Below are 15,104 nucleotides of genomic sequence, written 5' to 3'. Positions count from 1 at the left end.
ACGATACCGGATCGAATGAATTATTTTTCGACAATTGAGCGCATATTGAGCATCGAAATGCTTCGAACCGTTGTTATACAGACACAAAAGGAATATTGATTAGAGTGATTTATAAAATTATTTGGATATTTGTCGTGAAAAATTTTGACGATACGTAATGTAATGTGTTACGTGGAAATTTTTCAGAATATTATTAGCACTGATAATTAGATAATTATACGAATAATTAATTATTACATCATTGCGTTGTATTATTATATTATAATTTAGTTAGTTATTGTCGTTATTGAGTATTAATACGATATATTATTATTATAATCCGATTAATTAATATCATATTATTAACGTCGCAATAATAAGCATTCATTTTTATTCTTTCACAGAATAAATATTTTTCAACGAATATTTTATGATCTTATGTATCCTCAAACTTTGCATTCACAGTGCTAATAACATTTTCAAGAATATTTGCTACAACGCAAATATCGTATTCGTGTAAGATTATTTATACTCGAGTACTTTTCAACGAATCACAATACATATGTCCAATTATTATGAATAACATTGTGCATTGTGTTCCTGTTGTGTTCACACCATCTGTTTTGTCTACTTACGTGTCTCGTGTCAGCCGCAAGTAGGGGCGTGTGTGCCTGCAACAATGAGTGCCCAGAAAATTAGACCGTGTAACCCCGAATGGAATTGTTGTTTGCTTTCTAGGGAGTTTCATGCTTGAGCAAAGACTCCGCTCATTCGTCGCCGAGGATACGAATCCCCCCGGCTAAAGCATGCTATCATGCGAAAACACGCGTCGGGAAGGGGTCATGCAAGAGGAGTAGTAAGAGTAAATTTGCCTTGTAATTTAACAGCGGCCTTTCCAAAATACTTTCTCGTCGATGGAACGAAACATCATCTCTCAAATCTCTCAATTCCAAAATCTATGAAACGATCATTTTCCTTAACTTTTATTATTGGAATTCAGGGGTAAGTACATTTACTTAAGATCGGAATTTTAACGATTTTTAAATTGTATCGTTGTAATTCGACGCATTTATTATTGATTTAGGTTTAAGTACAATTTTAACATTAATAAATAATTATTAAAATCGAAAATTGGGTAAATGATTTTGGATACGAGATGTAAGGATCGAAAGCATGGACAGAAGATCTATCATTAAATTTAAAATTTAAGTTTCGAGGAAGAAGCAGAATCGAGTGACAAAAATTTTATTATTACTGAAAATCGAAAATCAAATAATAGCACATATTCTGGATACAGATGTAAGAAGAATTGAAAACAGAGAATGCAACGTTCCACGATATCCACGTTATCGTATCAAATTTTAATTTAACGAGGTTGGCCATTAGAAAGAAACAGGATGATAAATCGAGTAACAAAATTTTATTTGCCTCCCTGTGACGAAGAAGAAATTCCAATAATTCGAGAAGGGATGTTCGTTTGTAGTCTCTCGAGGATCGTGTGATCACGAAACGATTTTATTCCCGGTAAATTTTCCGGACGAGCGATCCGTCTATATCCGTGGTCTCGGCTTGAAATCTTGAAAGTGGAAAGAAAGAAAGAAAGAAAGGAAAAAAAAGAAACGTGGATTCCCCGTGGAATACCAATCCCTGTGAAATTATTTCTGTGTCGTGAATTTATCAGATGCCATTCGGTTTACATGCACAAGAAACGGAAAATTCCTCGAGGAAATTTAACATTTTAACTCGAAAAGTAAAAAAAAAAAGTTGTGTCCTCTTTTTGCCATGTTGTGTCGTTTCCATCAATTCTTAAAAAAAAAAAAAAAGAAAAATCGATCAGAAAAATCGGGCATTCTGTAATTTTTCGTTCCAATGCACCGTGTAATTCGAGCTGTTTATATTCTTTTCTCATCATTTTAATTTGGAATTGGTTTAATTTTAATGGAACTTTGTCGTGTGCATATGGAAGAATAGATATGCACATGTACTTTCGCTTATCGATTTATCCTTGAACAGCCACGATACAATATGTGCACGTATATTTTTCCACGTCATTTTTAATCGTACCATCTATCGCACGTGTACATCACCGGTTCATTCGGTCGAATGGGGAATAAATGCGAGTCTAAAAAATTCTGATTTTAATGAAAATTTTTGTCTATACATAGAATAACAACAAATTGCATTATACGGTGCAGCGCGTTCAACTTTTGAATTTACGTTCTCATTTTTTACAACGTAATAAAATAATATATTTAAAATTCTGTTCCATCCAGAAAGTTATATTTAATTTTATCCTCAAAGAAGTTATCATATTCGCAAATTATTCATTATATAAAATTATCATCGAATATAATAACACAAGTTGTCGAAGAGCGTTTCATAAAACGAACGAACACTTCGAAGAATTACGAATTCCAATTTCACTTCCCTTTCTTTCACTTCCTAAACCAATAGCCTCCATTAAAGTACTTTTTCTCTGATCGATGAGCCCGTCGCGAATATATCATTCTTCGTGTCGCAATGAGGGAACGATCCCCATCAACGTGAACGAGGAAGGATAAAACGGGAAGGTTATATAGGTCTCTCGTTAAAACCGCGGTTAGAAAAAGGGGAGGGAGAAAAAGAGGGAGAAGTTGCACACCTTCGTTCGACGAGATGATCGAAATGAATCATCCCCCTCCTCGCCGTTTCCATCGCATTCCTCTCCGCCTTTCTTATCTCGTCGTTTCGTCTTTCAATTCTAATCGAAATTTATTGAAACTTGGAATCGATTCCGCGCTCGTTCCACGGGGAAAACGCGGATGTCTACGAGTCCTTCGGGTGCCATTGCAGGGAGAATGCATTATGCGCTTGGCTGTATGCAGGGCATTCAATTTGAACCCTCCCCTTCCCCATTATTAAAACATTTACGTTACGATCTCGAATCCGACAATGGATGTTTATTTCGAGCGTGAAATGATACCTACACGCTCGCATTCGCGACAATGTTTCGATTGATTTCGAATTGATTAACGTCGTCGTGTTGACAATGGTAGAAAGAAACTCTTTAACTTTGAATTCTCTTTCCGAATATTGATTTTCGAATCGAGCGTTAATTAATTAATTAATGATTTCGTTCAATAATTGATTCATCATCAATGCTTCATTTTCAAGTCCGTTCGCAAACACTTTTTTGCAGGAAGTTTTGAAGGATGACGAAAACAATATCTGTGAATCGTAAGTCGAATCGATTGTAAACAAGCAATTGCGAGACTTTGTCGAGGTTTTGAATTCGATCGTGACGATAAATAAAAGTGGCATGAAATAACAATAGAAGGCGAAGACAGCACACGACGAGTAATTTCCTTCGTTGCCTTTCTTACTTTGTAACGTAAGTAAGAACGAATGGAAACGTCTTGCAGCGGATGGAAGAAAGATGGCCCAAGCTCTATTCACCCTTTAAGCTCCGTTTTTCCGTTCGTCGTGGACAGAAACGACGAGGAGAGAAAGAAAATTCCGATTCCCGGGGGAATAATTGAGTGAAAATAAAACCGGACGATCTTCCCTGGAAGTCGTGGTAATCTTTGGAAAGAAACGGGGAGGGGGAGAGGGGGAGTGAAAGTTCATTCAACAAGTACTCATCGATCGTGTGGAAGCCGATGATGATGCAATTGCTTTGGGGTGGAATATTTTTTTTTTTCTTTTTTTTTTTTTTGTTATTCATCATCAATCCAACCAGATTGGTAAACCGAGTTTTACCGCCACCCAAACACACTTTTCTCGATGTGTTTAAGCGTGGAATGGAATCGAGCGGACATCGAAAATCGATGGAACACGTTAAAAATTGATTTTCATTGGATTTCAGAGGAAGAGTTTTCTTTATGGGGGGATGGAACGATTTTAAGGGGCAATTTTAAGAGGAGAAATTGTGAAAGGGAGGGTGTATCTGAAGGGGAAACGTGCGCTAACGTTGAACAGACACCTCGTTGGAGAAGAAAGTCGATAACTAAAGAATTTTACGACGAAATCCCGTCGTTCTTGTTATTCATGGAGCTGCCACGGGAAATATGATTTGATGCACTCGAAACGCATATAAGAGACTACTAGGCACGTTTTTGCCTTATAAAAAAATATGCAAAATCGTGGATAAAACTGAATATGGAATTTCGTAGCATATCACACGAAAAAATACAAGTTATTTTCCTATATATATCTTCTTTATTTATTTATAAATTATAATTATATACGTAAAAGGAACGATGAAATTACGTTTCGTTAGATTGAAAAACGATTATTATTTTTTTTTTTAAATTCTTAACTTTTCTTTTTTTTTTTATAAAAATAATATATTTTTAACTTATGAGTAATTTATAGTTAATTACGAAGTGAATATATGGCAAGCGAATACATGACATACACGGAGTTTCTTCGTGATATTTGAAATTTAAAACCTTCACATTTTTGTACAAGTTTTTAATTAATTTTTTTTAATTACACGTTTGCGAGGAAAAATTTTGAATTTTAATTAGCGTTCGAAAATTGGAAGTTTTCCCCAGTTTTTCCACATCGCAACCATCGAATTTAAATTGCAAACAAAAATTACGGAGGATGGAGATCGGCTTTCAGGTTTGAAAATTTCCGTAAACCTCGTCATATTTTTTTCGCGTAGTTCTCGAAATCCGAATTTTCCGAAATTTCTACAATTTTTCAAATTATACGCGTTGCTTGGAATAATATTTGTGAAAAGGGAGAAGAACAGATTCCTCGGATCGAATCGAGATTTCTTTCCGTAAAAGACGATTGAAGAGGAGTATCGGAGTACAATCTTTATTTTCCAACATTATTTATCCTGTTTTTACAACGAGTTATTGGAGTACAGAGAGTGAAGCAAACAGGAAGTAACACGTTGGTACAACGTGTCTTGTAAACAATTCAGTTGACTGTCATTTTGTTTCCCTTCAGACGATTTACACGATGATTCCATTGACTGTTCGAATATTTCTGTTCACGTTATTCCTCGTATCTCACCGATGAAATTCAATCTTCCGATTTTCCCCGTGGGAAAAGCGCAACGTTCCAATAGTTCACAGATGTATATACAAAAATAAAATAGAATTACCGTGAGAAAAAAAAAAAAAGTATCATTTACTTGCATCAATCGAAGAAAAAAAAAAAAAAAAGAAAATTTAATCGAATTATTCTTTAAAATTTTACTAGTAACAATATTATCGGATTCTTTTTACTTTTCAGAAGACGAGAATAAGTTCTCCATCTGGTTTACTCTACCATGTTAATTCCATTTAATACGAAATAATCGAGTTACTCAAACAATTTGCCCTCCTTCTCGAAAGAAAATTAAGTTTGTCAGCAAGCAACTTACTCTTCTTCGATTCATCTCCATTAACTAACTGAATTACACGAAACGCTGTGTCATCGTTGCTTGTTAAAAAATCGTGGACAAAAAAAGAATTTCCCCTTCCATTCGAGGAAGCATCTGGCCACACTCTTTGAGAATGAGAAAAAAAAAAAAGAATGGAAGGAGGCGAGAAAAAATTTGAGGATCTAGGATGCAAAGAGGAGGTGCGTGCGTCCCCTGAATGGTAATTAATTACCAGAGAACTCTCTCTCTCTTTCTCTCTCTTTCTCTCCGGAGAGAAGCTCTCGATTCGCGATACGCGGTGGAATATGAAATTCAATTAGCGAGCTCACTTCCGCCGAGAGGCCACGAAATTAGAAGGTTCGCCCTTTCGCAAGTTTCTTCTTCCACGATTTTCCGAAAAACTTTTTATCAACCTGGCGGCCATTATTCCACGAGGGGAATTAAACCGAGTTCCCTCGAACATTTTTCTTTGTGTAATTAAGCTAATTTCTTGTTCCATCCTTCCTCTGGGACGGCCAATTTATTTCTATCGAGACGCGTTTGTTTGATGCTGGACGCGATTTATACTCGTTTATCCCCGCGAATTACGCTTGTTTTCGCGATACGATGGCGGAAAATTGGCTTTGGTTCTGGTCCAAGTCTTGGGAAAAAGGTTTTTTTCGTTCGCCTGTGTAAAGCCCTCTGCTTCCGTCTCCGAAGTTGAATAAAATATGGGATGCGATAAATTTTTATCGTTCGCGATAAAAAAAAAAAACAAGCGAAACACGTGAGAAAATTAAAATATCAATCTCTATTCGGATGGCAACGTAATTATATCGAGAGAGAATTGGGAATTGCAACCAGTGTGAATCATATTTTCTGAAAATCATTTATACTGTTCAAGGATCTCTTTATCGTTTAAACTTTTAGCTGATAAGTCAACTAAGTATTTTAAGATAATTTGATAATAATTTTTGACTAATTATCAACTTGCAATGTAATGTAAAACGTGATTCAAGACAGGTGTCATTTAATAATTTAATTAATTTAATAATCACGCATCGCATAATTAAATAAAATAATCGTTAAGAAATATTTATCGAATCAAAAATTAAAACTCGATATTCAATCATCAATGTTTCGTTTCGCACAAATATTCACAATAAATAAATATATTTAGGATACATTGACTGAGGAAATTATCGTGTTTTGCCTCTGATAAGCATTAGATAAATATTATCTCGTATTATGCAAACGATAAATTACACGTTTTAAAGATTTCCGTGGAAACCAGTTTAATCGCAGATTAGAAATATTCCGGAATAATAATAAAAATTATATACAGTTATTTCTATAATTATAACTCACGACTTCGCCTCTTTTTTTTCCTCTCTCTCTCTCTTAATAATTTCTTTTATTAATTCTTAAAACGTTTCAATCAATCATTCTTCATCATTAAATATATCTATGTATCAACGTCGATTTAACTTTGACAAGTTTTTAATTCCACATTTATTCTGAACGAATAAATCAGCAGAGTTTGCATTTTTTTAACGTTTCATTTTTTTTTTTTTTTTTTTTTTTTTACAGGGAAAAAAGAAATCATGGCAGAAAATCTGGGAATGCAAACAAAAGGGAGGAAACCGCGATCGTTTCATCGTTAATACAGCTTTGAAGCGCCTCGGGTGGAAAAGTCGTTTCCTTAGAAAATCGAATGATTCGGATTCGGCTACACATTTACACATTTATGGAATATCGATTTCCTCCCTCGCAGTGGAGGAAGACAGTCTCGAAGCTTTCGTACATTCGCCGAAGACTAAATTCGCCGAAGGGTTGCCATCGTGTCAAAGCCATCGAATCGCAAATTTTAAATTCGATCGAACAGATAACGATACAATAGACTCTTCTTTTTATCTCTTTGACGAATTGATAATATCAAAAAGTTTATACTATATATATACGTATATATTTTTAGCAATAAGATAAATTTAAAAATTTAATCGGAAAAATGACATGTGTAAAAAATCCAAAAAAATTTAAGAAAAAAGGAACATTGCGTGAAGAAAATCCACGTCGTTCAATTATATTAAAAAAGTATCGAGTTCAAAGTTTTACGCAAGACATTTCATTCACGCTGGATGAAACGTTGGATATCGAAAAATTCGCGAAAATTCATAAATTCTCTAAACGACTTTGCAAAATAGTGAACAGCACCAGCTGTGCTGACATCCGCAAAGCTTTTGATCGGATTTAGAGGTTGAAGAACTTTCGCCAAGCTTGCGGTGACGAAAAAGTCAAAAAGTACATCAAAGACGAAACGAAGCTTTGGTCGAAGGTTTTACAAATTGGTTTTTTTTTTTTTTCAAAACGCGACAAAAAGAATGAATAACGCGTAATTAAATTTCTCGCTGGAAATTTTAATCGTGAAAAATTGTCGTGCGTTGGTGAATTGATCGAAGAAACAGATTTTTGCGACCATAAAAATATTAATCATAGAATTTAAAGGTCATCAAATTGCTGGAAAATTTTATTCTTTACTTTTTTTTAATGAAATTTTTATGAAAAAACGTAGCTAGTAATTTATTGATGTATATATTTAAATTAGATATAGAATTTTAAAAATTTATACAATTTTGCACACGTGATCCCCTTATTGTGGGAAAGTTGCATATGCAAATAGCATGAATTATTAATCGTATATTATTCTAATAGATGTTATCAATATTTCAGATTCCTGGAACTGGATTGCATGACACTGTCAGATAAGAAGAAAAATAACAATTTTTATTATACAGTACAACACGCATATAAGCTTAATCTCTGGATGATCCAGGATTTACATAGGATTAACGTGAGATAAAATCCTAGTAATTGATCGATATTTTAATCCCGGAATTGAAATAAAGCCCATCAAATTATTCTACTTCGTACTTAAACTAAATTTTCAATGGAAATGGAAGAACGAAGAAACAAATTTGCTTTTGAACCATAAAAAAAGAAAATTCCACCTACACTTGAAACTTTCGTTCAGTTTCGTGACAAAATTCTAACCATGACAGGGATAAAAAAAAATTGAAGTAGAAAGAGAGAGAATTATATCCGGACATTTTTCAAATCTACACCAAGGATTTAGCTACGTGCCTTTTCCGTTTCGAGGGACGAACGAATATTTTATTCCCGAACTTGTTCTCGAGTTTTAAAATCTTTCTTGCACACGTACGAATGGCGCCAAGAGTAGAAATTTTGCGAAAATTCGAGAAGAATCTCATAATTTTGTTCCCTATTTTTTTCTAAAAAAAAAAAAAAAAAAAAGAAAAAGTTATGCAAAAATAAAAGCAGATAATTCTTACGAATCGTATGAAGATCGATAACGAGGCAAAGTTATTTTATCACGCCACGCAATCAGCCAACGATGGCCAAAGATAAAAAAAACTGTTCCATTAAATTCATTCTTATCGCCCCTCAATCCGCGATAAACCGAAAGAATCTATCGAGAAAAGACTCGAAGAGTTCACGAACGACCACGATCCTTGTCAATTATCGGGAGAAAGGAGATGAGTTAAATCGATTAGAGTCAAGTCGGCCATCCTAGACGGTCGCCCTCCTCCTCCTCCTCCTCCCTCCCATCGTAATTGAAAGTTTCCTTCAATCAGCGATACAGGAAACCATCTCGATGAAGAAATCATCTCGCCGACGTTACGTTCGTTTCCATCGGTTTTCCTCGGCGAATTTTCTTTTCGTTTTATATACGGGGAGTTATCCGTTCTTAATCTACCAGTGCCAAGATTGAAAGAACTCGATTTTACGAGAAAAAAGAATGTGTTTTTATCGATCGCATTACTATTCTGTATAGAATCGTTATTTATAGTATAATATAAAGTTAATGGAAATATAAGATTAATATTAAAAATATTGTATTATATATCAAAGAGGAAAGATCGAATTTCGTTGTAGAATTTATATTTTGAGAAATATATAACTCTGAAAAGTTAAAAGATTAATTCAAATGTGAACTTGCATGTGAACAACGACGAATAGATTGAAAGAAAACGATAGTGGTTTACCATAAATAACGGTGAAAAGCTATAAATGGAAACGACTGGCTATCGGGAAGCAGAGTTCGAACAAGTCGAATCAGTAATAATTCCTCTTTTATGCAACCGATTTGTCTCTCCATCACCTTGTTCACGAGCAAACAAACAGGCAAACAGAGAGAAAATCAAACGAGATTGTGAGCAGCCAGTATTCACAACACAATTGTCAATCGTTGTTCTTTAATAATCAAACAACGAAATAAAGAATCAAAGGAATTTTATTCGATTTCAAATCATCTCTCGTCGATATATCATAAATCAATTGGATAATTATCATTAGCCGATAATTAATTTTCTTTCGAATAGAAACTTGTAATACTTATAAAACGAAAAACCGATATTAATCACCTCGATCTATTCACGCATACACACGTGTGAGAAGCAAGAGATAAAATATCCGGCATACTCGCGACAATTGCACAATTTAATCGAGTTAATTTAATTCGATCGCCATACCGATCGATCACCTTTTTTTTTTTCGTTCGTTAATTATGACAACACACCTATACCCGGATATCGAATAAACAATTCGATATTTAATACTTTCACTGTACAAAGGATTTAATTCTCGAATAGTCAGACAAAACAAAGGATATTTCGGATATACCTGATTTCAATGAAATTTAACAGATAATTGTATACTCGCAATAAACGAAATTGCCAGTTTAATCGCAGAGAAAAATCTTTGAAATTTGGAAAGCATGCAACGGTATATTCAGGTAGTAGTATCTTCTTTTTAATAATAGAAATCTTTTTTTCTTTCCTTTTTTTCCCTCCCTTTACTCTATTTCGTTCCTGCCAATTTTTATAAATTTTATTTCTTTCCCTTTAAAATTATATTAATTTTCCTTTACTACAAATCATACTATATAGTGATTTTACATTTTAAAATTTCTAAAACAATTACACGATAACCACGATAACCACGACATATCCTGCAGAATTTCATTCAAATCAACCTTCTCGTAACCCCTGTTCCGCGAGGATACATTCCTTAATCCCCCTCCCCCCCCCCCGTTATCGAGACAACAGGGGAAAATTCAAGCGGTATCATTACACGAATTCCAATGGATAGTTCGACGGCGAGCAAATATTCCTTCTTAGAGAAACGACTCGGGGATCGAGGAACAGGTCCGTGAGAGATAAGTCCCCTGTTACAAGTGGATGGGTTACGGAACAATGAATGCGGAAGGAGAAGGGCAGAGAAAAGGTCAGAGAGGCTGGCTTGGTATTGGCTGCTTTCGAGGCTAGCAGCCTGGTCAGTGTCCGGTCCGGTGAAATACGTCCGTGAATACGAACGGCCGTCCATTTGTCGCTTGTCCGTACGTCTCCCTGTTCCGTTACCCCCAAAAGCTGACCATCGAGGTACGAGCGCCTTCCCCGGGGCTGCCAACCAACCCCCGAACTGGCTGCTCCCCCCTCTCTCCATTTCTCAGCCGGTTCAATTTAACGAGAAACTGGGCTGCCATGCACACACCTACGAAACCATTCATACGGATTCATTCTCGGTTGTCGATAACCATACAAGACTCTCTCTCGCAACTTTCGCACGGCTCGAACGTGTTTTTCCTCCAATCTCGAGGAAGAGTTCTCCGCGGATACTTGTTGGGGCAACGTTATGGAAACTTGGTTCTCGCGGTCGGCTTAGGAAATCCACGCTTCTTGCCACGATTCTCGACGCTAAGAACTTAAATGGCTCGCGCGTATACGCGTTTCTCGATAGGATTATAAGTGGATTATAATTTGCAAGTTTCGTAGCCTTTAGGTTTTCACTAGGGTGTATAATTATTCGGTTTATTTTCGGAGTTTGACGTTTCTGATTAATTATCGTTCGATTCGAACTGGTTTTTCAGTTATTGGTGAGGAGAGAGAGGTGTTTTGGCAAAAAGTGTTGCTGAATTAAATAATCTCTCGAATGCATTAAACTCATATACATATAAAGGTTTCTTTTTTGTTTCAGTTAAGGGTGAATGTATTCTCGTGGAAAGAATGGGTCGCGTAAAATCGATGGGTTGGTAATATGTTAACAGTGGAACTGAGAGAGTGGAAATGGACGATTGTGAGAGGAGATCTCGATGCCAAACGGAAGGTCCAGCGAACGTGGTGGCTTAGTGGCTGTTTCCTTCATCCTGGCCATTACTCAACGACTTAGAGCTTCTTGCATTCGAGCAATGGCTCGTCTGCTCGACAGTCGGAAAAATAAGTTTTATCGGTGAAGAGACACATCAAACTCGTTCGAGCGTTGCTTCAATACGATTCTTTAGATTTTTAACTCTGAAAGCTTGACGGGCTTACTTCGAGCAAATAAAATATCGCGTGATGTTTTTTTCTATATTTCTATATTACGTAAAAAAAGGAGAGAAATAAGAGTGAATTTATCAACGGCCAAAGAGAACGAATGCAATTGTAACAAGAAAGAGCAGATATATTTTTAAACGTTTTTTAATTATTATGTTTTAAGTGTAATGTAAAAGTGTAACAGAAAAAGTATTCTACATTGCAGGATGCAAGTTTTATGCAGATTGAACGAAACACCTCGAGCGATTCACCTCGAAGAATTTTGATATCTACAGAAAATATACTTTTCAATTAATGAAATAATAAATCAATAAATTATATTATATTTTACGTATTCATTGTCGATATAAAGTATCCACTTTTTCAAAAATATGAAGAAATTGAAATAAAACGGAAGTTGATGAACACGAAGCAGTCTTTCCAGTGATTTCCAAATCTACAATAGTTTAAGTATTAAAAGCGTGTAATACGATTCTTATTTAGCAAGAATTAAGCGAACGAGGAGAATCGTCGTGAACAAAGTCGAGGACAGTGATGTAACGCTTTTAGACGCGCGATAAATTGGATCGTTTTCCCTCGGAGACTCTATCTTGCTACAAACTTGACTTTTTTCTCCCTTCCTTTGCCCCTCGAACTCTCAAAGCGTGCCTGGGAAATGTACGGCCCTGGGAATCGTCCCGTCACTTCGCTACTTGGAACGCTAACGATCCAAGCTGCTTGTTGTCTAAAAGCAAAACGATAATCGTAAACGGCACCTCGATGGAATGTGACCAGGCTGCGCTTCCATTTCTCGTGTCATTCGATTTCAATATATATATATATATATATATATATATGGTAATAAAAACTCGATAAACTTGGAAATTTTAATTAATATCGATGTTTTCAACAGAGCTGAGGGAAAATTGGGACGTCCAAAATTGGGCGTAGGTGTGCGAGCGACAAAAATTTTTATGAGAAGAAGGGGAGAATATATGGAAAAAGAAAACAAAGAAAAGAAAGAAAAAAGTTGTTTTTCAAATTAGATTAAAAGGAAAAGAAATTCAGAAAAGTTAAGAAAATATAAGAAGACAAATAAATAAGTAAGACGAAAGAAGAACATGAGATCATAAAGAAATATGAAACAGCAGAGGATATGATCTAAAAAAAAAAAAAAACTAAGAAAACACAGAGATAAATTCACGGATAAAATGATTTGAAAAATTGAACTTCTTTGAATCGATGAAAATTTGTATCGTGACCTGATAGATAGAGATCGCATATCGTTGTACGAGTTATAACATTAAAACAGACGCATCATCGGCTAAATTACGATGCGCATTCAACGCGAAATAATGGATAGAAAGTTGCTCCAGCTAGACCAGAGGGTATACAATAGCATTAAGATTCAAGTGGAACAGTTTACGGAAACTCTCGGCGGGCCAATCAGAAAATAAGACATAACGGTGTCGTCGTATGTATTATTCATAACGTCTCTTCAGCGATTGTAACTGCGCCCCATTGAAAATTCAAGGCGATTCATGAAAATACACTTTCCATCGGACATTATCATCGATTCAAAAGCATCGTTTATGATAACCATATCGCAGCAGAATTCGTTTAGACAAACCGAAAAAAAAAAAAAAAAAAAACGAAAAAAATTTACATAAATTCAATCTAATGTGAATTTAAAAAAAGAAATAAATAAATAATAATCTCGTATTCGAGTCATGGAAAATCGAGTCGCAATAATGCATATGGATAGAATATTGGATAGAGAAAAACAATTGCAAATTAAGGAGAGGCACGAGACTAAGGGGTTGCAAAAGACAAAGCGTAAGAGAAAGAGGTCTGCCACGATAGGGACGGAGGTATAGAGTGGAAAAGACAAAGCGAGGCAATGGGGGAAGTGGAGGAGGGGAGAAGGAAATAAGAGAAAGATCGTGCACGAAACCTATGGAGCCGGCAGCCTGCCGTGAAACACTCCATTCAATGGCGTTTGGTCCTCAGCTGGGGGTGGGCGAAAGATTCTTAGGGTATGGAGGCAACGTGTGCAAGTATACGACTCAACATTCGGAGCACACTGCTCGAGCCGAGGTTTGCGGGACAACCTTCACTTCCAACCACCTCCGGAAGGTCGACCAAGGGAGGTCTGTATTTGACGGGAATAAGAGAAGCGTCAGAAGTCGGCGGTTCTCAACCGGACCATTCGGTATCGTCTTTCGATAATCGTTACATGCAACGGGATCAGCTTAATTATTTTCATTCATCGATGGATCAAAATACCTTTTTGTCGCTTATGATATTATTTTACGGAAGAAAATTTTATAGATAATAAATATACATCGATTTACATCTATATAATTATCGTGAAAAGAAGAATTTAAATTAAAAATCAGAGAGGATTTAATAAAATTCCGGGAAAAAATTATTAATTCTACAATGACAGAGATTCTTCATTACAATTTTTATTTAAAATTACTGTAGATATAAAATGAATGATTATACGTTTATAAATGAGAAAAAACTGACAATGAATTTTTTTTTAAATAGAAAATATATGATAACTAAAAATCAAACGTTATCATATCGAAGATCGTTCGCTCAAGATGAAGACGTTTCACTAATAATTAGAAATAGTCACGTTGGGTGGTCCGCCTATACGTAATCGATATTTTAAAATTTCGACGAATTAAAATAGAATTCTTATACCACGCATAAATTGGACTTCGTTCGAGGCAAAATGGAACACTGAGTCAACAGCGAAGCGTGAAATTATTTCTGTTTTCTGATTATCTACCTTGTCGTTCAATCTGTTTACTGCGACAGCAGTAAGTTTATTGCAATGTTTCGTCAGCATAACTACAGCTGTTCGAGAAGAACTTCTTTTCGAGATGATCGTCGCACATGACGAGCAATGTAAAGTGTCCTCGCAGAGCAACCAGCAGACCCGATGCGCTTCGAGGATTCGAAACGTTGTTTCGAGGATGTCGTACAGCTTGCAACTATCGTGTATTTTGCACGAAGGTCGTATCCAATTACAGGGTGTGTGTGGTATGCATACAATTTACATGAATGACACACACGTACACAGATGTTATATAATCTGTCTTGCTCTCACGCGTTACTTGCAGAACACGTTGCAACGTTATATACGTGCCGAAAGAAGGAAATGCATACATGCATGCACTCCTATTCGAGACACTTTAATTCTCAATTGACTGTTAATCCATGTCAATTATCACCGATTTGTTTATCGTGATTTCGTAATATCGTACTCGTACGTAATGTCAAATGGGTCGAGACAGCCTTCGCTACGTTATCGAATAACATGATATAATTGAATTAAATGAGCCGGGGCATGTATTATCGTGTGAGCAAATCGTTTGAAAGAATCGCAAAGCTAATTTTTTGGA

The 15,104-nt window shown here is 35.7% G+C and overlaps 1 protein-coding gene across 19 annotated transcripts in view; it reads right to left on the bottom strand.

Moving 5' to 3' along the window:
* Positions 1–15,104, bottom strand: part of LOC122713572 (disks large 1 tumor suppressor protein) — a 524,720-nt gene that overhangs the window by 107,755 nt on the left and 401,861 nt on the right. For 17 of the 19 annotated variants that reach the window (XR_006346517.1, XM_043934736.1, XM_043934489.1 and 14 more), the window contains one exon: positions 615–650. The exons of the other annotated variants lie outside the window; for them this stretch is intronic. Coding sequence is in view for 16 of the 17 variants with exons in the window: in XM_043934736.1 (XP_043790671.1) it covers positions 615–650 (36 nt within the window). In the remaining variant the exon portion in view is untranslated. The remainder of the gene's footprint in view (positions 1–614; positions 651–15,104) is intronic. 19 annotated transcript variants of the gene reach the window in all.

This window comes from Apis laboriosa, unplaced genomic scaffold, assembly GCF_014066325.1.
Source record: "Apis laboriosa isolate Shangri-la unplaced genomic scaffold, ASM1406632v1 scaffold104_cov149, whole genome shotgun sequence".
NCBI classification, from domain to species: domain Eukaryota; kingdom Metazoa; phylum Arthropoda; class Insecta; order Hymenoptera; family Apidae; genus Apis; species Apis laboriosa.
This window is presented reverse-complemented; position numbering and strand designations above follow the sequence as displayed.